This window comes from Mobula hypostoma, chromosome 1, assembly GCF_963921235.1.
Source record: "Mobula hypostoma chromosome 1, sMobHyp1.1, whole genome shotgun sequence".
NCBI classification, from domain to species: Eukaryota; Metazoa; Chordata; class Chondrichthyes; order Myliobatiformes; family Myliobatidae; genus Mobula; species Mobula hypostoma.
The window spans coordinates 125,819,722-125,846,541 of NC_086097.1; the positions used below are offsets into that span (position 1 = coordinate 125,819,722).

General features: G+C 38.5%; 1 protein-coding gene across 5 annotated transcripts in view; it reads right to left on the minus strand.

The window, feature by feature from the left end:
- ubr5 (ubiquitin protein ligase E3 component n-recognin 5) overlaps window positions 1–26,820 on the minus strand; it is a 198,213-nt gene that overhangs the window by 53,594 nt on the left and 117,799 nt on the right. For all 5 annotated transcript variants that reach the window (XM_063055485.1, XM_063055476.1, XM_063055469.1 and 2 more), the window contains 12 exons: window positions 24,797–24,920; window positions 21,159–21,256; window positions 19,209–19,354; window positions 15,840–15,931; window positions 15,403–15,549; window positions 11,457–11,575; window positions 8,842–8,968; window positions 8,627–8,756; window positions 7,844–8,004; window positions 7,149–7,388; window positions 6,939–7,062; window positions 3,522–3,633 (listed from right to left, as the gene is read on the minus strand). In XM_063055485.1, coding sequence (XP_062911555.1) covers window positions 3,522–3,633; window positions 6,939–7,062; window positions 7,149–7,388; window positions 7,844–8,004; window positions 8,627–8,756; window positions 8,842–8,968; window positions 11,457–11,575; window positions 15,403–15,549; window positions 15,840–15,931; window positions 19,209–19,354; window positions 21,159–21,256; window positions 24,797–24,920 — 1,620 coding nt within the window. The remainder of the gene's footprint in view (window positions 1–3,521; window positions 3,634–6,938; window positions 7,063–7,148; window positions 7,389–7,843; window positions 8,005–8,626; window positions 8,757–8,841; window positions 8,969–11,456; window positions 11,576–15,402; window positions 15,550–15,839; window positions 15,932–19,208; window positions 19,355–21,158; window positions 21,257–24,796; window positions 24,921–26,820) is intronic.

Here is a 26,820-nt window from a genome sequence, read left to right on the forward strand (position 1 = left end):
GGGAAGACAGGATTCGGAAGCTTCTAAAACTCTAGAGAGCAACTAAAAGAACCATTAAGAGGGAAAAGATGAAATATGAAACCAGTCTAGCAAACAATATCTAAGTGGATAGTAGAAGCTTTTTCAAGTATGTAAAAAATAAAAGATATGAGAGTGGATGTAGGACTGCTAGAAAACGAGGCTGGAGAAATAACTGGGGACAAGAGATGAAAGGTAAACTAGATAAGCATTTTGATTCAGTCATCTTTGTGGAAGACTCCAGCACTGTGCCAAATGTTGAAGGGTGTGAGGGAAGAGAAGTGAGTACAGTTATCATTACAAGGGAGCAGACACTCAAAAAGCTTAAAGACCTAAGGGTACATAAGTCACCTGGACCAGATGAACTGCACCCCAGGGTCTGAAAGAGGTAGCAGTAGAGATTGTGGAGACATTAATGATCTTTCAAAAATCATTGGACTCTGGCATGGTACCAGAGGACTGGAAAATTGCAAATGTCACTCCACTCTTCAAGAAAGGAGGAAGCAGAAGGGAAGTTATAGACCAGTTAGCCTGACCTCAGTGGTTGGGGAGATGATGGAATCAATTGTTAAGGATGAGGTTATGGAGTAGTTGGTGAATCAGGACAAGAAAGGACAAAGTGAGCATGGTTTTCTTAAGGGAAAATCATGACTGATAAACCTGTTGTAATTCTTTGAGGAGATTACATGTAGGATAAACAAAAGGGAATGCAGTGGATGTCGTACATTTGGACTTCCAGAAGCCTCTGACGAAGTGCCACACATGAGGCTGCTTACCAAGTTAAGAGCCCATAGTGTTACAGGAAAATTACTAACATGGTTAGAGCATTAGGAGATTGGTAGGAGGTAGCAAGTGGGAATAAAAGGACCCCTTTCTGGTTGGCTGCCAGTGACTAGGGGTACTCCTCAGAGGACGGTGTCGGGACCACTTATTTTTATGCTGTGTATCAATGACTTAGATGATGGAAAAGATGGTTTTGTTGCCAAGTTTACAGATATGAAGATTAGTGGAAGGGCAGATGGTGTTGAAGGAACAGGTAGGATACAGAAGGACTTAAGACAGATTAGGAGAATGGGCAAGAAAGTGGCAAATGAAATACAGTGTTGGAAAATGCATGGTCATGCACTTTGGTAGTAGAAATAAATGTGTGGACTGTTTTCTAAATGGGGAGGAAATACAAAAATCTGAGATGCAAAGGGACTTGGGAGTCCTTGTGCAGAACACCGTAAAGGTTAACTTGCAGGTTAAGTTGGTGGTGCAGAAGGCAAATGCAATGTTAGCATTCATTTCAAGAGGTCTGGAATACAAGAGCAGGGATGTGATGCTGAGGTTTTATAAGGCAATGGTGAGGCCTCACCTAGAGCATTATGAACAGTTTTGGGCGCCTCATCTTAGAAAAGATGTGCTGGCACTGGAGAGGGTTCAGAGGAGGTTCACAAGGATGATTCTGGGAATGAAAGGGTTATCATACGAGGAATGTTTGATGGCTCTGGGTCTGTACTTGCTGGAATTTGGAAGGATGAGGAGGGATCTCACTGAAATCTTTCGAATATTGAAAGGCCTAGGCAGAGTAGATGTGGAAAGGAAGTTTCCCATGGAAGGGGAGTCTGGGACAAGAGGGCACAGCCTCAAGATAGAAGGGTGTCCACATAAAACAGAGATGTGGAAAAATTTCTTTAGCCAGCGGGTGGTGAATTTCTGGAGTTTATTACCACAGGCAGCTGTGGAGGCCAGGTCGTTGGGTATATTCAAAGCAGGGCTTGACAGGTTTTTGATTGGAGACAAAGGTTACGGGAAGAAGGCCGGGGAATGGGGCTGAGGAGGGGAAAAAAGGATCAGTCATGATTGAATGGCAAAGCAGACTTGATGGGTCAAATGGCCTAATTCTGCTCCTGTGTCTTACGATCACATAATCCCTGCCGCTGTCTGTAAAGAGTTGTACTCCTCCCCTTGACGACTTAAGATTCCTCCCACATTCCAAAGACATATAGTAAGGGTTAATAAGTTGCAGGCATGCTATATTGGTACCAGAAGCAAGGTAACACTTGCGGGCTGAACTCAGCACAATCCTCGCTGAATTGGTTTGACACCTATGATCTATTTTATTGTATGTTTCAGTTTACATTCGACAAATAGAGCTAATCTTTTAAAAAAATCTTTTGAAAAGTGCAAGGCTCAAAGTAGAATAAGGGAATACAGTTGCAAAGCACAAATGCACTGGAAGAGTCACATTTAAGTAGTAAAGAAACAAATGAGTTTGTCAGATGAGATGAGGGAGAGCAAAGGAGGGCAATATTAAAGCTGGAAATTAAACAAGAAATTCTGCATATACTGAAAATCCAGATAAACACATACAAAATGCTGGACGAACTCAGCAGGTCAGTCAGCATCTATGGAAATGAATAAACTGTCAACATTTTGGGGATGATTAAGGGTCTCGGCCCAAAACCAACTGTTTCAAAGATTCAAGATTCAAACTACATTTATAGATTGTATAAGAATGTATAAATTATAAAACCTTGACACTTGTCTGCTTACTGGCAGCCACAAAGCAAGAAACCTGAAAGAACCCAATTAAAAATAAAGACCAACACCCAATGCACAAAGAAAGGGAAAAAGCACAAATCATGCAAACAATAAAAGCAAGCAACAGCATTCTCAACCAAATTGAGTCCTTGGATCCAAATCCCTGGAGTTGATTCTTTTCCCCAGATGCTGTCTGATCTGCTCAGTTCCTCTAACATTTTGCATGCATCATGTTACTGGAAATGGGCCGCCTCAGTGGTAGCATGGAGACTCAGCTCAGAAATTATTTTGGTGTCAAATCAGTCAAGTTTTAGACAAGTAAAGGGTGAGAGTAATAGAGTGTGATGGTGAAAAGAGCAAACGTGATTGTTTTAATCCTCCCTGCACTTAGGTGTATGAAGTTTCTGCACATTCAGTACTAGACTTTAGATGGCTTGATAAATTGGAGACAATTAAATGATTATGAGAAATTATGGTCAGGTAAAGCTATTGACCAGCATTCAATGGAGTCAGCTATCACATTTCCTCTAACCATGTTGCTGATTGACAAGGACAAATCCTTCTGGAAGGAGGCAGTATACAAGTATGGGCTGAGAATCCATTATTGGTAACTGGCTGAAAATGGTATGGACAAGAATGAGCGAATACTCCCTTTTAGATGGCAGTGGAAAGTTGAAGCTGACAGGGCAAATAAATGATTAAAAGGTATTAAAGGCAGAATAAAAAATCTCTGTTAAATCATATCTAATACACCAATGCCACTTTATTTTAAGTAGGAATTGCGACTGCTCTAACACAGACTGAAGCAAGACTTTCCAGGCGCAGACCCATGGTCTCGCGAGACTAACAGATGCCACCATGCTGTATTGGGAACCCTTATTAGTTACTCCTCAAAATAACTACAAATGCCTTCAGGTACTTATAGTTTTAAAACAATATATACACAAGTATTATTAAACATAAATGATATACCATACCATCATCATCGTGTTCATCATGGTGCCCCTCGGCCTCAGTATTTTCTTCACCCTGTTCCTCATGTTCATCATGATGATCATCTTCCCCAGCTACGCCCTCAACCACTTCAACCTTGAACACAGTTATAATGGACATTCTGATCATTACATTATTATCTAACAATAATTTTTTTTGAAGTGCACTTAATAGAGTAGAAATCATCACCATTATTTATAAGCAAATATGTTTCTAACACCCCCCAAAATGGTCAATGCCTGGGACTTCTTTTGTTTAAATATAGCCAATACTAAGGAGAGCAAAGAACCTGTCAGGATGCTTAGTGCTGGCCAATACAAAACCATCCATTACACTTGCCTAATTGAACAATCAGCTGCTGAAAATTAAGCTGCATTAATAACTAAATTAGGAATAATTGTCAATCTTGGGAAGAATTTCTGATCATTCACATGCTTGTACACTTCAGCTTTTATGTGCTTAATAGCAAAGTGTACAAGTATTACTTGATTTCTATGGACTTTATGTTCTTGAATATAGAATTAAAATGTGTGTATTTACTAAATACACATGGTTAGTAAACTTTATTGATGCATATTTTACTAACTAGGCTTGTGGCCTGGTGCCAGGCAAATAACCTCAATGTCAGCAAGACAAAGAAGATGGTTATTGATTGCATGAGAACTCTCACACACCCCTCTTTATATCAGCAGCACTACAGTGGAAACTGCGAACAGTTTCAAACTCCTGGGAGCGTACATCCCACACAATCCTTCATGGTCACAGAACACATTTTAACACAATTAAGAAGGCTCACCAATGCCTGTACTTTCTGGGGAAACTGAAGAAAACTAAACTATGCCGATCAATATCTACGACCTTCCACAGATACACAGTAGAGACCATCCTAATGTTCTGCATCACTGCATAGTATGGAACTGCAATGTGGCAGACAGGAAGGCACTACAACGGGTAGTCTAAACTGCCCAACGTATAACTGGCATCAGCCTACCTGCCATCAAGGACACATGTACAGAAAAATGCTAGAAAAGTGCCAGTAACATTATGAAGGACCCCACCCACCCTGCTCATTGACGGTTTGCCCCACTCCCATCAGGGAGGAGGCTACATGGTCTCTTGCCAGGACAACAACAAAAATAGTTACTATCCCCCAAGCATTAAGGTTGATCAACACTTCCACCCAGTAACCCACCCCTCCACAGCCCCTACCACCACTACTTTATCAATTCCTGTCATTCACCTTATGTACAGACACTTGATTCAGGCTAACATCACTTTATGGACATACAATCAATGTATACAAGCTATCTTACATATTTATATTTATTGTTTTAATTAATATGTTCTTATATCTTTGTGGTTTTTGCTGGTGCTGCATCAGATCTGGAGCAACAATTATTTCATTCTCCTTGCGAAATAGAAATGACATTAAGCTATCTTGAATATTAAAATTTAACTATATTGAGTGTATACATGATTTTTATTAAAAATAGCAAACATGTTGTATTTTAAATAGTTCCAAGATGTTAAACTGAAGGATAATAAAAATGAAAAATATCTATCCCATTGCTCATGGTCAATAAAGTCATCAAATGCCAGAAACTAAAGGGCTAAATTTAGTAGCCTGCTACAATTTAAAAATTTAAACTGACAATAATTCCAAAAACAATTAGAGATAAGTTAAAGGAAAAATAATCTACATAATGTGTCTGGGTCTTGCAAGATATTTCAATAATTCTATAACACTTCCTTTCCTATCAGTTTGCATTTCACATTAAGATCTTTTCCTTTTTAATTATACAGTACTTTCAAGAATAAACTTCAGAAAACATTTGGAAAGCAATATTTAAATACTTTTTTAATAATGCAATATTTTCTCTATTCTCAGCAAAAATAACCTTAACATTCCTAACTTCTTGCCCTCTGCATTCTTTGAACATACTAACTCATTAGAATGACCAACTGAACAGATTGTTTTCAGTTCCAAATGAGTTAAAAATCACTTGAACAACTTGAACCGTGATGACAAAATATTTTATTCCACATATGCTCTACAAATCTAAGAAATGCGTGTAAATAGAGCTGCACCAGGAATATTTTATTGAAGAATATGACAATTATTACATACTTTGTTTAAATACATTGAACAAAAACAATTTAAATAACAAAGGGTCAAATTTGAAAGTCTGCGGTGAGAGAAACAGTTGTTGCTGGACTAGGTTCCTCTGTACAGATGTTGCCCAACTCAACTATTTTTAATGATTTATTTGTATTTCATGCTTCTAGCATCTGCAGTTTTGATTTTAAATTTTTTTAAAAACTCAAACTGCGTGTTTTGTGTTTGTGAGACATCTGAACAAACGAGCTTAAACTACACAAATAAAATTTACAAAGTTCAAAATTCAAAGTAAATTTATTATCAAAGTACATATATGTCACCACATACAATGCGAAGATTCATTTTCTTGCAGGCATTCACAGTAGATACAAGAAGCAATAGAAGCAATGAAAGACCAAACACAGTAGGATGGACAACCAACCAATGTGCAAAAGACAACAAACTATGCAAATAAATGTGATACACATCAATAACATAAGATGAAGAGACCTTGAAAGTGAGTTCATAGGTTGTGGGAACAGTTCAGTGATGGGATGAATGAAGTAATACCCTCTGGTTCAAGAGCCTGATGGTTGAAGGATAATAACGGTTCCTGAACCTGGTAGTGAGTCCTGAGGCTCCTCTACCTTCTTCCTAAAGGCAGTAGTGAGAAGAGAGCATGGCCTGGATGGTGGGGGTCCTTGATGATGGATACTGCTTTCCTGCAACAGTGCTCTGTGTAGATAGGCTCAATGGTGGGAACAGCTTTACCCTGTGGCAGACTGAACTGTACCAACTACTCTTTGTAGGCATTTCTGTTCAAGGGTATTGGTGTTTTCACACCGGATGTAATGCAACCAATGTGCTCTCCACCACATATCTATAGAAGTTTGTCAAAGTTTTAGATGATGTATCGAATATTCGCAAACTTCTAAGAAAGTAGAGGTACCGCTGTGCTTACTTTGTAATGGACGTAAATGCTGAGTCCAGAGCAGATCTTCTGAAATGATAACACTGAGGAATTTAAAGTTGATGAAACTCTCCACTTTTGATTCCCCAGTGAGACTGGCTCATGGACCTCCGACTTCCTCTTCTTAAAGTCAATTATCAGCTTCTTGGACTTACTAACAGCAAATGAGAAGCTGTTGTGGTACCACTCAGCCAGAATTTCAATCTCCCTCCTATATGCTGATTCGTCACGGCCTTAGATTCAGCCGATGACAGTTTTGTCATCGGCAAACTTAAATATGGCACAATCTACAACACCCAACAGTTTCAGCGAGTAAAAAATCGGTAACATTACCTCTTCAACATCTGCCGTGACAATATCATCTTGCTCTTCATCCCTTCCTCGAACAGGTTGTGACTGACTGATGCGTCTCTGTTGAGGATTTCGAATGATGTATGAAGACTGTGACTGGCTGGAGCTGCAAAAGATGTTGAATTACAAAAACAATTCTACGACTAAAATCACTTCGCTGAAAATTAAACAAAATGACAGATGTAAAATTACCTGCTGGATTGATCAGAGGATTGCCTTGGAGGAAGTGGCTCTACAGAGAAGAGTTCTTCACTACCTTGCATAGCATCCAGACTTGTGCTTGCCAATGTAAAAGGAGCTGTTGGGCGTGCAATTCCCATTCTGACAGGAACAATGAGGGATTCTGCCACATTACAGAGCTCCTCTACGGCATAGGGTAGAAGTGCCTGGAATACCCTCTTGCACTTGCCAATTGGTTGAGGTACGAAATTGCTACAAAAATAGGAAACATCTGTAGAAACTGCAAAGATTAGGTAGCATAAACTCTTCAGTAAACCTGGGTTCAAGAATAATTCAACCAGGATTAACCCAACACTCCTACATTGTCCTTAAATTCCTAGAAGTCTACATGATTTTACTCAGCAATCTAACACTATGATCACAACTACAAGAACAAGTTTCTGCAAAAGAGAATGGACATATTTATTTTATCTATTCAAAATTGTTAGCTTAAATTATCAAGCTATTACTAAATGATACTGTTAAGTGAAGTGAAATAGACCATTTTAGTTCACATCTTTATATGCCAATTCTGAAATACAAGTTTAATGATCTCAAAGTTCTAAAATGTTTGGAAGAATCAAGTGCAATAAAAAATTCACAATTTCTTCAAATTTGACTATACATGAAAAGGTTGACACTCTTTTAGTATATAAACAGTTTCTTACTTTTTTTTCTTTGATGAAGCCATTTCCACACTAAGTATGACAAACACTCTTGCTACTGAGCGCAGAAATCTCATGGTAACAGAGATAGCTTCTTCTCGACGCCCCGGAGTATACTTATTCTGTAGCTCCTTCACCAGTGTTCCAAGTAGAGTATCCAAAAGCTTCAAAATATATATTTTTAAAAAGGTTAAAGTAGTTTACTAAATCTGTTGATATTTTGATACACACTTGAAAGCAGCATGAAGGAAAAGGAACACATATCCATCTACCACAAGGTGACATTTAGTAGAATTTAATAAGGTAAAACTGTAATGTCTCCATATGTAAAAGTTGAAGACACCATATGCACTTTCACTCCGAAACAAAATGTAGCAAAGTTAACTGAGCCAATCCTGAATGAAGGCTATTGCAGTGCTGCTCAAAGATTAACCAGCTATCACTTGTCATGTGATAGTGGACGTGGAGAGCATGTTTCTATAGTGCGGGTATCCAGGACTAGAAGGCATAGCCTCAGAATATAATGACATTCACTCAGAACAGTAGGAAAATTTCTTCAACCAGAGGGTGGTGAAACTATGGAGTTCATCGTTACAGACAGCTGAGACCAAGTCATTTGGGTATATTTAAAGCAGAAGTTGATTAATAACTATTTCAAAGGTTACAGAGAGAAGGCAAGAGCATGAGACTGAGAGGGATAATAAATCAGCCAGGACAGATGGACCAAATGGCCTATTTCTACTCCTATTCTTATGGTGATGAACAAAAGTACTCAGAGATACTTACCAGGATGTCAGCTGTACACTTTACAATGAGACAGTGAGTGAAGCAGTCCAACCGGATAGTGCCACTTTGTTGAGAAAGGTATACCTGTTCTTCTGGCAGTAGATGAGCTATCCGACTGCTGGCACTCAGCCTAAAACAAATGAAAAAAAGAGAGAATGGTGCTCTTTCTTTTCACAAACTACATTGCATGAAAACAGAAACTTGCATCTACTTACGGATCCTTGCTTTCTTGTGATCCAAACATTATCATAGATTTCAATGCATTCCAGTCCTGAAGGACACGCTCCAAAGCTAGCTGAGCAAATCGAGGGGGTTCCAAGTCGTGATCAGGCATATCAGAATCTGTGAAAGAACCAAAGAAAAATAGCAGGTAATGCTGATATAGAAATGTAAACAAATATAAGAAAAAAATTACCATATTTTAAATTACCTATTTTTTCCACTAAAGCATTTTTAACAGAAAATAACATTTTACAGTTTCTTAATTCTATCATGTGTTCATCCAAGAACATTTTAGTATGGAACAGACATGACCACAGATTAAAATACAGGGGACCAACACCTGCAAGAAACACACAACTGCAGGAGTGATTCCAAACAAGATGACTTCCAACTTCCACTAGGATCACCACACACAAAATGTTGGAGGAACTCAGCAAGACAGGCAGCATCTACGGAGGGGGAAAAGCAGCTGATGTCTTGGGCTGAGAATCCACTCAGATTTTGCTTTTAGTTTGTCGCAAATGTCAGTATCTCAAGCTTAGCACAGAACTGGCACTAAGATTTTGTTTTTAAAACACACCTCCAAGCAAGTTTGTAACAAATGCCTTTAACATGTGCTTAGCTCTGGCAAGAAGTTTTATCCATCCTTTATGCTTTGCAATATTCAACGTTTAAAACAAAAACCCTTAAAGAACTTGGAAATTAGCAAAATCTAGTGCTAGTGCAATGGTTCTCAACCTTTTCCTTCTCGTGGCCCACTTGACTTTCACTTATCTCTGTGGCTCCCACCTTCCATAATCTGAGACGCTGAAGTATTTTTGTCAACTGTACTAATTATTCTAATATAGTCAATATTTGTTTTAACAGGTCATAGGTATTATGTTATTATACATGTAAATTCTACGTGGCAACAAAGACTGTGCACTCACTAAGAAAAGGGAATTGAACATCCTTTCAAAATTAAGTATTCGGGATTAAGTTGTGGTGGTAGATAGTGATGCAGTGGAAACCACACACATTCTCACCTTTGCAGACTTAATCATTTCTGGCAGATGACCCCGCCCCCCATTCATGTCACATTTTAAGTATTGTAACACACAGGGGCCAGTGGAAGGCAAACAGAAACAGCTTCCTGCTGCATACCCACTGACTGGGTTTACTGCAGACAGCACCGCCCAATTGTATTACATAGATGGAGAAGGATTATTTATTTTGCATGTAATTTGATTATTTCTTGCTAAATATACTAGCACTAGACTCTGAAGTGACAATATCTCCCAAATGAGAATAAAGGAATATAAATGTTGCTTCGTTCAATAGTCACAATAGTTTACAAGTTCTTTAAGAGTTTTTGTGCTTAAAATGTTGAATACTGCAAAGCATAATAAGATTTAAAAACTTCTGCCAGTTCAGTGCTTGCCATTGTTGACTTCTAGACCAGTGTAATATAGCACAGATGTCAGGAACATGCTGGAAATCAAATGATGGCACATTCAGTTTTCTATTTCACCACAAGACTGACTCAGCAGTGAGCTTAGTTATTCGAGCCAAATGGCTAGATCCCTTCCTCTAGACTCTCAGCTTTATGCAAGTCACTTCTGATGTGCAATCCCAATGATCTGACAGGGTTACTGACCTGGATTGAAAAGACAAGTGCAGATAACTATCCCCCCCAGAAAAACTTTTATAAATGTATTTATTCACATTGATGGATAGCCAATGCATCAACAGAAAATGCTGGCTAGAGGCAGTGTGCACATGACATCAGAACTGAATGCACTGCTGCAACCACTATAGCTTTATTCACCAGTTTCCACCTAACAGTTAAATGAAGGTGATCTTCTCTCCCCACCCCAACCCCAAAAATTGTTTTAATGAAATGATGGCAGTTGATAAAATAACTAAATTCACAAATTTCTTTAAACTGATACGAATTGCTCTAGCTTGGGAGAGATATTTGAAAACTATGAAAATGCCTGGTTGCTGCAAACCTCAAGATGTTGGCTTTCATACAGCCACGAAGGGTGAACACAGTTGATAAGCTAATGTGTAAGGCAACTTCAAAGTGTGGGCCGGATCTGATGTGCTCAGGCCCAATGTTTGTAATTTCAAAACAAATTTAGACTTTTTAAAATATCCTTTGCCACCTGAGCCTGGGTCATTGCTCTCGTAGAACTCCACTTCACAGGACTGCTGTGGCAGCAACCCCTAGAATTCAATGAGGCAGCAAACAATTAGTGCAGCTGTGGGAATAATGTGGGGGTGGACATGGCCAAGTGAGTGACATAAGCTGAATCAATCATCACACTCACTCATACTTAGTCACATTAAGTCTTAACATTGGGTGCTGCCTTATGCTTTAAAATCCCTTCTATTTTCTTCTGATAATCTACATAAATGATAACTAATCCCTTTGTGTCAAAGTGACATCTAGAAGCACAAAACAAATGTAAAAGGAATTCTCAAAACGTACATTACATTTTAATTGACTAACTTTTAATACAACCTGGATAATTTTACACACACTACAACCAGCTCTCAAAGTGCAGTGGATGTCTCACAATTCTGCACTTTAATCCTAAAAGCATTCTTCAAAAGTTATACTGACCTTCAACATTTGCAGTCTTCCGGTTTCTATCCTCTCTTATTCGTGGTGGACGATACTGACAATGCTCGACAGTTTGCCTAGCTACAGTCTGCACTAAAAACAACAGCAGATGTTCACCCCTGTAAAGATTTTAACACTGATGAAATTTTGAATTGAGAAAGGAATTTGTATGACAAGTAGCAGAAATATTTCAGTGCACCAAGACAAAAACTGGCGACAAAGTAACAGTGATACACTTTACAAGATTGAGTTAAAAACAAACGATTCTGCTAACACTGGAAATCCTGAACAGCATACACAAAATGCATTTTGTATGTGTTGCACAGGATTAAAAGGTCAGTTTTACTTCCTATTTTTGCATTCCCTTTACAGTCTTAAATTTAAGTATTTATATATTCTTATATTATGAAAAACTATATTTTTAAAGGAAGATAGTGCACTCACTCCAAAACTATGACATTCTTTGTATTTAACCTAACTATGTTTGTGAGATTTGATACTCCTTGTCCGTTTCCAGTAATTTTGTGTTTTTCATTCCAGAATCAAGCACATTTTAAAATATTGTGACGGCACTAGAATTCTGATAGTTACAGAGCTTACACCAGTGATATTAGAAGTCAGCAACTATTTCAGCAGGTCAAAAACTTGGTTTTGTTATGATAGTTAGAAACAGTAAGTTCCAAAGGATGCTGTCACTATTTCCCCAAGCCAAACAAAAAAAAGCCTGACTGCGCTATCTTTTTTGATTCCTATGCTGAGCCCGATACTATTGTTCTCAGAGAAAACAGAAATAAAAATTGATGTGGAACTTTGAGAGAGGATTTTCTTGCTGTAAGAATTAACTTCTAGCAAGTCAGTTGCTACTACTGGACTCTATTTGGAGCTTCACAACACTGGATGAAACTTCAGAATAAACACCAACCTCTGCACAAGTTCATATACATTTTCCCCCCAAAGCAAGTGTGATTAATTTAGAAAAGTTAATGCTGAGACCTCATTTTAGCTGACCACGGAAAAGCAAAAGATAGTATGCAGGAATAGCAGGATTAATAGGGAGACCCTTTACCAGAAATGGGGAAGTTAAAAAAGAGCAAGCTTGCAGAATATGGAAGAACAGAGGAAAGGCTTGTGGTAACACAGCTTTACTCAGAGATAAAACACGGTAACGGAACCTTTCAGCTCAACAAGCCTGCGCTGCCCAATTACACCCGTGTGACCCATTAACTTACTAACCCATTCATCTTTGGAATGTGGGAGGAAACCCACGCGGTCATGGGAAGAACGTGTGTACTCCTTACAGAAAGTGACAGGGACTGAACCCAGGTTGCAGATGCTGTAAACCATTATGCTAATTACTACTCTACCCTGCCACTATATCTCTGTTGTCAAAATTATTTTTAAAACTACCAGGTGAAACAGAAAACACAAAAACTTCAATACAAATAAAATGAAGTGATTCTCCTAAAAAATCTGAGAGCTTAAAAATAACCAGATTGAAGATGAGGCACTGTCCTACAAGCCTACATTTGGCATTGTAAATGGCCAATGAATGCCACAGACCAATGGAGTAGAACAAAGAACTAAAATGACAGACAGCTGTAAGTTCATCATCATCTTTGTAGAACATCTCCACTCAATAAACAAAGGGATCAAGAGATCACATTAGGGAGAGCTGTATATAATACACTAAATTGGAGGAAGTTCAAGAACCATCTGCTTTTCCTGGTAAGATCGTTCCGTCCATTAACAATGGAAAGAAGCAAAGGCTAGATGTTACATGGTAAAATGCTGTGAGTAGGGGGGCAGTTGGTTGTAAAAGAAGAGCGAGTTGTGAGGGAACAGTCCCTTCAGAATGTTGGTTGACTGCTGAATGAATCCCTTTAGAAATGGCAGAAGTTTTATCGAATGGATTAGAAGGCAGGCACAAAAGGAGCTCTATCAATGTTCTGGTTGGGAGGAAGGGGACTGAGAACAGAAATGAGAAAACTATTAACATGGCTGGGAGCCTTGCAAACTATGGTACAAGGAAAAACATTGTTCAAGGTAAGAGGAAAACATGTTAATGCCACTGGTGTGAAAGGCAAATCATCAGAACAGTTCTGAGAGGTGGAGAAAACCCAAGAGTGGAATGGTGTGGGAGGTGGTGCAGTTGAGGAAAAGCTCTGGGAGTCAGGGAGCTTACAACAGATATTGGTATCTAATTTTTGTTCAGAGAGAGAAAGATGTCAAGAGGAAAGTCAGGTGTAGAATAAATGAAAGTGAGAGTAGGTAGAAACTGACAAAGATCATGAAACTGTTGAAGTCAATACAAATGCAATAAGCTGACATAATTTTCACCAACTCCAAAGGGATTCCATACCAGACACCCTCCCCTCAGCATTCAAAAGGTACTGTTCCCTTGCAGATACTCTGATTCACTCTTCTATCTCTATTTCAATTCACCTTCTTCTAGCATTACCCCATGCAACCAAGAGATATAATACCTATCTTTCCTACTTTGATTTCCAGCACCCAAGGACACAAACAATCTTTCCAGATGAAGGATCAATTCCCTTGCAACACACATAAAATGCCAGAGGAACTCAGCAGGTCAGACAACATCTATGGAGAGGAATAAACAGTTGATGTTTTGGGCAAAGACATTTCAACAGGACTGAAAGGGAAGGGGGAAGAAGCCAGAATAAGGTAGGGGGAAGGGAAGGGGTTCAAAATGGCAGGTGACAAGTGAAGCCTGGTGAGGGTGAAGGTAGGTGGATTGGGGAGGGTGGATGAAGCAAGAGTCCTGGAGGTGATAGACAGAAAAGGGGTTGAAGGAGGAATCTGATGGGAGAAAGGGAAGAAGGAAGAGCACCACAGGAAGGTGATAAGCAGATGAAAAGAAGGGGTAAGAGGGGAGCCAGAATGGGGAACGGATAAGGAGAGAGGGGAAGGGAAAGAAATTAACAGAAATTTCATTTCCTTGAACTTCTTTTTACTTAGCAAACTTTTAAAGCATTCGTGACATGATCTTCTCATGTTGGGATGCAAAACAGAATGGGTGATGGTTTTATGGAACTTTTCTATTCTGATTGCTGGGACAATCCTGTCACTTCAATTCTCTGCCTACTCCCATCCTGATCAGTCTTCAGTAGTTTGCCTTATTCCAACAATGCCAAAAGGTGGAAGGAACAGCATCTCATTATCATCTGGGCATTTTAGGATACATGAACCTTGATTCCCTTTTTAATTTTCTCTCCCTCCCCCCCCAACTGTTTCAGTTTGCTTAATTTTTGTCTCAAACTGCCAGTTTTTAATTGTTATCGTCACAAATTTATCTATACATTTTCATAAACATTCTCCATCCTTCCACTGTTTCCTTTCTCTGCAACTTAACTTACTTTCTCCCCTCCCCATTCCACTTCTGATAGGGACTTGACAAGGTTGGATCCAGCTCTCTCCTCTGACGTTGGTTGATTGCTGAGTGATTCTATCATTTTCTGTTTTATATAGAACTTTACAACACAGGACCATTGGCCCACAATGTTGTGCCAACCCTGGAACCTACCCTTATGATCAATCTACGTAGGTCTCCAAGATCCTCCTACAAAGGCCTCTTTTTTCTTCAAGGATTCATGTGCCTATCCAAGAGTTCCTTAAATACCATAGAACCATAAAACATCACACCACAGCATATGCCCTTCAGCCCAATGTTGTGCTGACTTCCATATCAGATTTTCAGCATTCACCTTTTTCACTCCCACTATGTTCTGAGAAAATACAATTCATACTTCAGATGGTTCCAAGTTTCTCAAACATAAATCTTAATTATGAAAATGATTAAGCTTCACAAGCTTTGGATGGCTATTATATAAAGTTATCAGCATATAGTAAATCTTCATATCCTGTCATAAATAGAACTGCCACGTACAGTTGCTTTTTGCAGAACTCTGTCATTCTAGATACTTGCCTGCTATTTGGCAAAGTTACAAGATTGGTGGTGGTGAGGAGCCTATACAGCAAATCAAGACGTGCAGACTTCTGTCCTGCAATCAGTGTTTTACACTTGCACTTTTCCCAGCAATCACAGTATGCAGTAGGGGAAGTCCTTTTCAACCTGAAGGAGTTAAGCATAAAATTAATTATTTTAAGTCCTAGAAGAGTGCATTAACTAACACTGCACCCAATTAGCAAGAAAGTTGGCTGGTCAGAACTATTGATACAACAGCCAAAGACCAAATTAAAAGTGGGAATGGCAACTAAACATACCGTGTCATTGGATAACAGAGCCACGTCTAAATTCTTTGTCATTGTTAGATGTTATCTTGTTCACATTAGAGACTGAAACTTAACAGGTGTACTGAAAAGTGCTTTCATATCCCCCATACAAATGGTCTAGTTACTCACTTGCAATCATGCCCTTTGTGACATACTCTTGCACATTCTGTACAGCAACAGAGAGACTCCAACAATCCACAAGTTCGACATTCAAAAATATCCTGCACAAAATATATCACAAAACATTAGTGCATTCAAGTCATAATGAGTGATAATGGACCAGTGCGATATTTAAAAAATATCAAATCCATGGCATAGAACATCAAACACTATACACTAAAACAGCACATTGAAGTTATTAATTTTCATAAATAGAAACTATAAAGATAAAGATTAGCTTTATTTGTCACATGTACATCAAACCATAGTGAAATGCCTTGTTTGCATCAAATCGAGTTAGCGAGGATTGAATTGGGGCAGCTCACAATGGTTGACTTCGCCCTAACCCATGCGACTTTGGAATAGGAGAGGAAATCAACGCACCTGGAGGAAAACCCATGCCGTCACAGGGAGAATGCAGAAACTCCTTACAGACAGCGCGAGGAAAGAACCACAACCATTGGTTGGTGCTGTATAGCAATTCCACTAGCCACTACATTACTGTGTTACCCCTAACTAACGTTAGTTTGTTAATTAAGTAACACTTTAGTTAGTTAACTGAATTTTAAGGCTGTAAAAATCTGATTGATTAAATACAGAAATTCAAGTAGTAGTAGAGCAGGGACTTTTTAAGACAAGCGGTATATGTAACTTTATATTGCAAGGGAGATGAACTAAAAGCAAGTATTTCTGTGAATGGTGCTGTAGGATTTTCTACTTGTTAAATGCATGTCAACTTCAAAACAGTCACCTTTTCTCCTTTTTCCAAAGTATAAATCCTGCAACTTTCCGCTAAATGTAGCACTCTGGAGAAAGCTCAGCCACCTGCCAAGTAAAACTAGGATGAACAGTTTGTGGCCTTCCCAGTAGTGCTCATAAAACCCAAATTTTAAAAAAAGTTTTGGAGTCCAAACCTTATAGTACTTAGTTTACGCCTCTTCACTCATTGAAGAATACACCATTCTGGGAGAGGCACAATACATTTTCTTTAAACTGATTCCTGTGAAAGGGATAGGGTAAAGGGAAGGGGGGGGTGGGGTTATCATTTGAGGAGAAACTTGCTAACTTGTTTATTTTTACTGGAGTTTAGAACAGAGATGATTACACTGAAATAGAAAACATTCCAAAAAGGTATTGATGGTGAAGTTCTTTCCTCTAGCCAGTGAGTCAGGAAATAGAACCATCATACATTCAGGATTGAAATAAAATGTTTATAAATCTCAGGAATTCTGCATGCCAGAGGGCTGGGGATTCTAAGAGTTTGAGCACATTCTGATTAACTAATGTCTGGGCACCAATGGAGTTGATTTAAAAAAAAAGTGAAATTAAAGTACAGCATCAGCCATTATCATTTGGCCCCTCATGGCCGCTCTGCTATTTGTTGAAATTATGGCTAATCTTTTATCTTCAATCACTTTCCTACCTTTCCCCATATGTCTTGATTCTGCTCCTACCCAAATATACTGATCTCTAACTAGAACATATCAGTAATGGAATCACCCATCCCTCTTGGACAAAGGACAGCATATACAACCCTTGAGGAAGAGAATTTCTTTCTGTTTCTACTTTCTCTCTGTTCAAATTGTTGACCTCTATTTTGAGATTATAACCTTAGTTTCTAGACATCAGCCAGGGGAAATAAGTATGAACTGTGCAGCAGTTCAAAGCTTAAGCCTGATTTATACTTCTGCGTTAACTCGATGCCATAACCTACGCAAGTGACTTATGCACGTTGTGAGCATTTACACTTGTGCGTTGGTGTGTCTGCGTCGCTCTGCAATTCACGCACGTCACGCATGCGCACACACCTGCCCGCACAAGGCTTCATGGTCATGGTAGTCTTTCTCAGGGCAAACCAGAAGCGAGCGTCTTTTTTCATAAAAGCGAAATGTGTCCAACATAATTTCAGAGGTCTGTAAAGCTTTATGGAAAGCATTGCAGCCAGAGTTCCTTCCCTGCCCTTCAGTCGTCCAATGGGAAGCTATTGCAGCATAGGACATCACGCGATGCTATCAAGCGGACCAATCACAGCTGTTGCGTTCTGAGTTGCCGCGACGCGTGGTTACATTTTGGGAGAGGTGTGCGTCGCAGCAACGCAGGCTCTCGCATAGGGTTCCGCGTCAGCTTTGAGGCGACGCAGTACTCACAGCGACGAGTTGACGCAGAAGTATAAATCAGGCTTTACTTTGGATATTTTTAGCATTCCAATATTAATGTGCATTTCTTAGAAAGACTGTCACAGGAGAATAGATCAGGAAAAACTGATACCATACCAAGAGGATGAATTGGGGTAGGTAGAAAGGGGCATTAATGCTTGGTCAAATATGCTAGCCAAATCTTAAAGCAGCACAGAAAAATATTTGGTGAGAATTCCAGAGGTGAGGGCCTTAAAAGACCAAGATTTAAATAGGGAGATATACAAAAGACCACAGCTTGATGACCAGACTTCTGGGGGGCTATAGATCCAAAATAAATCTTCATGCAGTGACTATAAAATAAAGTTTGCCATGCGGGAGGAAGATTAATTAAGAAAGAGCCTTCACAATTAAGAAAGTGCAAAAAAGTCCGTGAGCATCTAAGTTTAACAAAAATATCTCCTATAGCACCAATTAGGCATGTAAAGAAACAAGGTAATAAAGCAGAATGGGATACCTTGGTTGTGAGCAGTACAACTAAATGCACAAAGTATATAGTACTTTGTTGACTAACAGCTTAAGCTTCTGGAAACTTTGATTTTAATTTGTTATACAGGTATGTGTTGCTTAATGTCCACGATACTTTCTGTGAAATCGGACGTTATGTGATTTGGACGTTGTGCGAACACCATATCATATACTTAGCAAACCTATATGGAGTGCTGTAGTGTACTTGTATTGACTAAATAGCCAAGAACTTACACTAGAACTGCATACTGTACACTATAATACATACACTATAATTTTTTATTTCATTTTAACCTTTTTAATTTTTTCCACTTTTTAAACTTTAATCTAAACACTTTCTTAGCCTATATCACACACAATTTATCAAAGATGATCAGGATTATCCACATCACTGTTCTCAACTTCCTCACAGTGTTCCACTGGAAGAGTTTCAGGTCGAATATCCTACGTATGGAAGGCTTGATGCCTTTACGGTAATATTTTTGAAAGAAAATTAAAGAGAGAGATAACGCTACTACACTCAAGAGATGTGCGATACACGAGATTGGTTATGTCCGCAACGTCACGTTCGCCGATCCTGACTACGGACGTATATGCGATTGGGCGTTGTCCAAATGGACATTAAGCGGCACACACCTCTATTGATATAAACTGGATTTCCCTTCATAAAAAGTACCTGGTTAATGTGCTCTGCTCCAGTCCAGGTAAAACTGCAAGTGTCATTGCAGCACAGAACATATAATGGGGAGTCATCTGGATTTGTACCTGGTGGGCAAATCATGCCCATAAATATATCCTCCTCCTTTTCACCAGAGACATCACCTAAAGGTGAAAAATTATAGAGTCAATTCACTGGGAGCATTCAGACATCAAGAATTATAACCTGGAGATACACTCAGTGGCCACTTTATTAGAGACCCCTTGTACCTAAAAAAGTGGGCACTAAGTGTATGTTCATGGTATTCTGTTGTATAGCCCATTCATTGCAAGATTCAATGTGTTGTGCATTCAGAGATGTTATTCTGCACACCACAGTTGTAAAACGTGGTTATTTGAGTTACTATCTTCTTCCTGTCAACTTAAACCAGTCTGGTCTTTCTCCACTGACCTCTCTCATTAGCAAGGTGTTTTCATCCACAGAATTGCCACTCACAGGATGATTTTTTTTTTCCTCCTACCATTCTCAATGAACTCTAAGAGACTGCTGTATGTGAAAATCCCAGGAGATCAGCAGTGTCTCAGATACTCAACCATCCTATCTGGCATCAATGATCATTTTATGGTCAATCGTTTAGATCACATTTCTTCCCCATTCTAATATTTGATCTGAATTACAGATGAACCTCTTGACCATGCCTGCATGCTTTTATGCATTGCATTGCTGCCACTTGATCAGTGATTAGATATTTGCATTAACGAGGTGTACATAACAAACTGGCCACTAATTATAGATGCAAAATAAGGCACATTGAAAAGTTGAAACCAAATTCCAGAACATATTAAATAGACGAATGGCTTAACTTGTCACCTTGACAGCCAACTAAATAAAGTATCAGAACTATCTGATAAAAACCAGAGTGACCATTTTATTCTGAATCATCATGTGGTCAAGCAGATATCATGTACCCAGATTTCTGATACCTTTCAACTAGCTACAGTAAAACAAATAATCTCCTTAAAATAAGATAGCCAAAAAAACTTAATTGATGGGCTTCAAGAGAATTAAGAAGAACACTCATGGCTAATAATTCCCCCAGTTGACGTTTGGACACTCCAATCATTATACCTTTTATAAAGGGTCTTCAAAATGATTGTGATAGCATTCTTGTTAGTTGGGCAGAGAGTAGTTTACCATATTTACATATCTGGGGACCAAGTTAAATCATCTGAAAGCTCATAGGCTCATAGGTTAAAAAAAGCTTGGTAATTTTCACTATTCTGTCAGCTAGAATTCCTTGTGTCTCTGGTTTGACATTTCTGGCACTTTTTTTTGTTTCAGAATCACTTATAATGCACTTGGAAAATCAGATTCTCTGAAAAGCTAATAGAAAGCTCCAAACAGGATTCTTGTGGTTCAACAGTAGCTATTCAACATTTATCCACCTGCGTATAACTGAACAGCTTAATTTCCAGGATACTAAGAAATCATCGAGCTGCTGCAACTTTGCCATGAAAATGTTTCAAAGATTTTGTCCATAAAAGCAGAAATGGGGGGGGGGGTGGAAAGAGGGGGAGGTCTGCATTACAATCCTCAAATCTAATACCAATTCATAATTCAACTAATCTTTGGAAAGGTTTCCTGTCCAGAAAAGCCCAACATCAAGGCCTCAATTTTAGCCTCAATGGGAATACTGACCCTGCTGAGCTCCTCCAGCATACTTTGTTACTTTGGATTTCCAGCATCTGCAGAATCTCTTGTTTAGGAATATTGTTATTTCTGTTCACACTGGGGATTCAAGCCATGTTCTAGAAAATGCTTCACAACCACTTGTGGGGATTAAGCCTTTACATGGGAAAAGACCGCAAACCACTATGTCATAACTTGACAATGAATTCAATCACTATTTCATTATTCATAGAGTTATAGAGAGATACAGCATGGATATTCTCCTCAAACAATAGTTACCTTTGGCTATTTTCTGAGCTGTTTCCAGAATAGTAATTGCAGCTGGATAAGCTCTCCCACCAACAGCAAGCATAAAAGGTGTCATTCCTCTAGCATCCCTGAAAATGCACAAGATAAACAATAAATCAGATTCTGACTTACAATTGACAATACATTTAAAATACAACTCATTAGCATCATCCCCTATTAGAAACTGATAATGTAATTTATCCAGCACTGCCATGACTAAGGAACAATGGTTCATGTTTGCTTCTTGAACTGTCCCTAGATTATTAGTTTTTTTTAAATAGGAGTACAAAAAATCTATAGTAGATTCTACAGAATGAAATAAACAAGATACATAAGCAGTCATTGCAAAACTGAAGGCAATTCCTCACAAAATTTAGTGGATTAATTTACAAGCTGCAGTGGGTTGCAAACTCAGCCAGCTCCATCACAGGTACTAGCCTCCCTAGCATCGAAAACATCTTCAAAAGGTGATGCCTCAAAAAGGTGACTTCCACCATTAAGAACTCCCAACTCCCAAGATCTGCTCTTTTATTACTACCAGAGAGGAGATAGAGTGTCTATAAAAAGTATTGGTAAAAAGTATTTTACAACATTGAATAACAGTGGATTTAATTAGCTTTTTTTTGACACTAATCAATACAAAAAGACTCTTCCATGTCAAAGTGAAAACAGATCTCTACAAAGTGTTCTAAATTAATTACAAATATAAAACACCAAATAATTGATTGGATAAGTATTCACCCCCTTCAAGTCAGTATTTAGTATATGCACCTTTCACAGCAATTCAGCCTTGAATCTAAGTGGATAGGTCTCTATCAGCTTTGCACATCTGAACACTGCAATTTTTCCCTATTCTTCTTTACAAAACTGCTTAAGTTCTGTCAGATAGCACAGGGATCATGCGTGAACAGTCCTTTTCAAGTCCAGTCACAAACGTTCAATCGGATTGAGGTCTGGACTGACTTGGCCACTCCAGGACATTAACTTGTGTTTAAACCATTCCTATGTAGCTTTGTCTTTATGCTTGGGGTAATTGTCTTGATGGAAAACAAATCTTCTCCCAAGTCACAGTTCTCTTGCAGACTGCATCAGGTTTTTCTCCAGGATTTCCCTGTATTTTGCAGCATTTAATTTATCCTCTACCTTCACAAGCCTTCCAGTGCCTGCTGCAATGAAGTATGGTGCAGACACCACCATGCTTCATGGTACAGTTGGTGTGTTTTGGATGTGCTGTGTAACATAGAATTTAGTCTGATGGCCAAAAGGCTCAATTTTGATTTCACCAGACCATAGAATCCTCTTCCAGCTGACTTCAGAGTTTCTCACTTGCCTTCTGGCATACTCTAGCCAAGATTTCACGTGAGTTTTTTTCTAAACAGTAGCATTTTCTTTGCCACTCTCACATAAAGGTGTGACTGGTGAAGCACCAGAGCAGCAGTTGTATGTGCAACCTCTCCCATTTCAGCCATGGAGGCTTGTAACTCCTCCAAAGTTGTCATAGGTCTCTTGGTGGCCTCCCTCACTAGTCCCCTTCTTGCACAGTCACTCAGTTTTTGAGGGCAGCCTGCTCTATGCAGATTTACAGCTGTGCCATATTCTTTCCATTTCCTAATGATTGAACTCCAAGTGATATTCAGTGATTTGGAAATCTTCTTGTATCCACCTCACGACTTGTGCTTTTCAATAAATCCAAGGGTTGCTTGGAGTGTTCTTTTCTCTTCATGGTGTAGTTTTTGCCAGGATACTGACTCACCAGCAGTTGGACCTTACAGATACAGGTGTATTTTTACTACAATCCATTGAAACACCTTGACTCTTCACAAGTCTCAAAAAGCAAATCTCCATTTTACTAATTAGATGACTTCTAAAACCAATTGGCTGTACCAGTGATGATTTGGTATGTCATATTAGAGGGGTTTGAATGCTCATGTAATCAATTATTTTAGGTTTTATATTTGTAATTAATTTAGATCACTTTGTAGAGATCTGTTTTCACTTTGACATGAAGGAGTTGAAGGGTTTCGGCTCGAAACGTCGACTATACTTTTTTCCATAGATGCTGCCTGGCCTGATGAGTTCCTTCAGTATTTTGCGTGAGCTGTTCGGATTTCCAGCATCTGCAGATTTTCTCTTATTTGAGGGTCTTTTTCTATTGATCAGTGTCAAAAAAGCCAAATTAAATCCACTGTGATTCAATGTTGTAAAACAATAAAACATGAAAACTTCCACGGAGGAGTGAATACTTTTTAAAGACACTGTACACAAGTCTGAAGACACACACACACTGAAGTTTTAGAAGCAGCTTCTTCCCCTTTACCATCAGATTTCTGAACAAAAGCTTAACCCATTAACACTAACTCACTTTTTTGCTTTCTTTCTGCACTAATTATTTAATTTTTTAATATATATTTCTTATTGTGATGTATTTTTTATGTATTGCACTGTACTGCTGCTGCAAAACATAAAATACTCTGCAGATGCTGGGGTCAAAGCAACACTCACAACACGTTGGGAGGAACTCAGCAGGTCGGGCAGCATCCGTGGAAATGATCAGTCAACGTTTCGGGCCAGAACGTTGACTGATCATTTCCACGGATGCTGTCCGACCTGCTGAGTTCCTCCAGCGTTTTGTGAGTGTTGCTGCAAAACATATTTCATGATATATGTCAGTAATATTAAACCTGATTCTGATACATACCACCCAAACCTATGCTGTGAGGAAAGAAATGCTTTCAGATTCTTTGCACTTACTTAGGAATTCACTATGCACATTTAAAAACTGGCTTGTCACTAGCCCATTCTCCTGTACCATGTACTGCAACTAGATAACATCACCATCTTGTCAATGCTGTATCAAATCCAATGTTTCAAAAGCAGCAATGTTACTTTCTAGTTGATGCAGATCCACAAGAATTAGAATCAGATTTATTATCACCAGCATGTGTCGTGAAATTTGTTAACTTAGCAGCAGTCCAATGCAATACATAATAGAGGGAAAAAATAATAAGTAAATCAGTTACAGTATACATATATTGAATAGATTAAAAATCGTGCAAAAACAGAAATAATATATTAAAAAAGTAAGGTAGTGTTCACAGGTTCAATGCCCATTTAGGAATCGGATGGCAGAAGGGAAGAACCTGTTCCTGAATCGCTGAGTGTGTGCCTTCAGGCTTCTGCACCTCTTACCTGATGTTAACAGTGAGAAAAGGGCATGCCCTGGATGCTGCCTTTCTGAGACACCGCTCCCTCACAATGTCCTGAGTACTTTGTAGGCTCGTACCCAAGATGGAGCCGACTGAATTTACAACCCTCTGCAGCTTCTTTCAGTCCTGTGCAGTCACCGTGCCCCGCCCCACCGCCCCACCACCCCCCATTCCAGACAGTGATGCAGCCTGCCAGAATGCTCTCCATGGTACATTTACAGAAGTTTTTGAGTATATTTGTTGACATACCAAATCTCTTCAAACTCCTAATACAGTATAGTCGCTGTCCTGCCTTCTTTATATTTGCATTGATATGTTTTGACCAGGTTAGGTCCTCAGAGAGCTTGACACCTAGGAGCTGTAATGACTTTATTCTTATATAAATCTGTTGCAAAACCTGTTTCAGTAATGCACCTCACTTACTTGGCTGAAAGCAACTCTCGAAGATAAGGTCGCAATACCACACTTTCACAAAGTAATTTTAAGATTAGATGAGCATTAGCTTTTCTGTCCTTTAACTCCACAACAGGTGGCTCAGCTGAAGGGCCTGCAAAAACAAACATTTTAAGTAGATTTTAAAATGTGCTTTTACAAGTTTTTCTATACGATATGATGTTTAATGCACTATATATGACTTTAAAATTAACCAACAGTAAGTTTGGGCTAGCAGATGAAATAAAGATCTATCCACATTTTAGTAATGTTGATAAATGGAATAAATAAATAGTTATGAATATTCTATAGATGTGGCAACTCCAGGATTACTCATTTGGCTATTGCCATTAAGATTTAAAAAATGGTACTGGTAATGAACTTGTAAGCCCAGAAGAACTTATGAACATTATTTCTAAACTGCAGCTGGGAGCCCGCTAACCAAATTCAACAGAATTCTTGTTCACCAGGCACTAAACACATGAGATGACGACAAAAACTATAAGTGAGTACAGAACCTACACTACAGAAATAATCTACTGATCCACTTTTTTTCTGCACATTATGATTACAAATTACCTAAAAAATCTACAGAAACTCTAAACCATTTCCCAACAAGAGGGTGGGGTGCAGAACAGATGGAAGTGGGGCTGTTGACTGATTGCACTGCTATGGTATGTTAAGGTACTTCGCTGTATTGTTAAAAGCAAATCAATAGTCCCAAACTAATTTAACAGATAGTAGTAAAATATTTTGTTTAATACATCTAATTTCAACCTTTAATTTGAGGAAGTAGTCAGTGTATTGCTTAATCTGATTTTTTGCTTCTATATTCAAAAGAAGCTCTGCTTTTCTTAAATAAACCAACTCCATCCCTATGAAGAAACAATTCAAATGTTAGCCTACTATTTTATTTGTAATTTTGATAAGATACAGCTTACAGGTAACTGACAAAGTTAAAGTTAAAACTCTGTCACTCTGAATTAATGACAAGAGGGTGAGGCTCTTAACTACCATGGCACGTCAAGGTACCTTATTGCATGTAACTGAGCAGTTTCAGACTGCATCACATGCCATAATCATTTTAGCATTGTTACCCTGCCTTCTTGAGTGATAGCAGAAATGCTAATATTAGCTTAAGACTCATGTATTCTTGAATCAGAACTGAGGTAAATGACACTAGTCAGCCTGTTGAAATACTGCCAGCACTTAGTTGGGCAATATTGTGAATCACAGTCTTCAGTTCTTTCTCTATGGCACTCATACTTTGACTCGCATGCCAATTGAATTCCTATTTTCAAGCTCTTGAATGATTCAGTTTTTTCCACTTCAATAGACAGTGGCTTGAAATCCCCACTGGTGCCTAAAAAAATGTGGCTGAAATATTTCAACCAGGAAGGATATAGCTTCTACATCTTAAATCGGCAATATCCCCAAGGCAAAAATCATGATACCAAGAGTAATTATATTAAGCCTGGAGTTAAAAAGTTCAAAATTCAAAAAGCTCAAAGTAAATTATCAAAGAACATAAATGTCACCATATACAGTACAGCTCTGACATTAATTTTCTTGCAGGCATTCAGAGTAAATACAAACACAATAGAATCAATGAAAAAAGGCCCACAACATCGGTGAACAACCAATGTACAAAAGACAACAAACTGTGCAAATACAAAAAGTAGTAAAAAAAAACACAAAATAATAACAACAAACAAGCAACATTAGGCTCTCAGGAGTACTCAAGTGACAAATAGTCTTATGTTTACTCTAATTCATATGATGCACAGATTTGATCTCTCTCACTCGGTCACTTTCAAGTATGTTTAGTATATAAGCATATTACAAACATTAAAATACATTGTAAGAAAGATAAACAGATTATAAAAATAATTTCCAAAGGACATTGGAACAAGAAATTTTAAGTCCATTATAATATAAAGCAAATTTGCCACAAACACCAAGTTCTTCACTCTCTGTTGCTCCATTGTTCACCCACTTTTTATATATATACACAC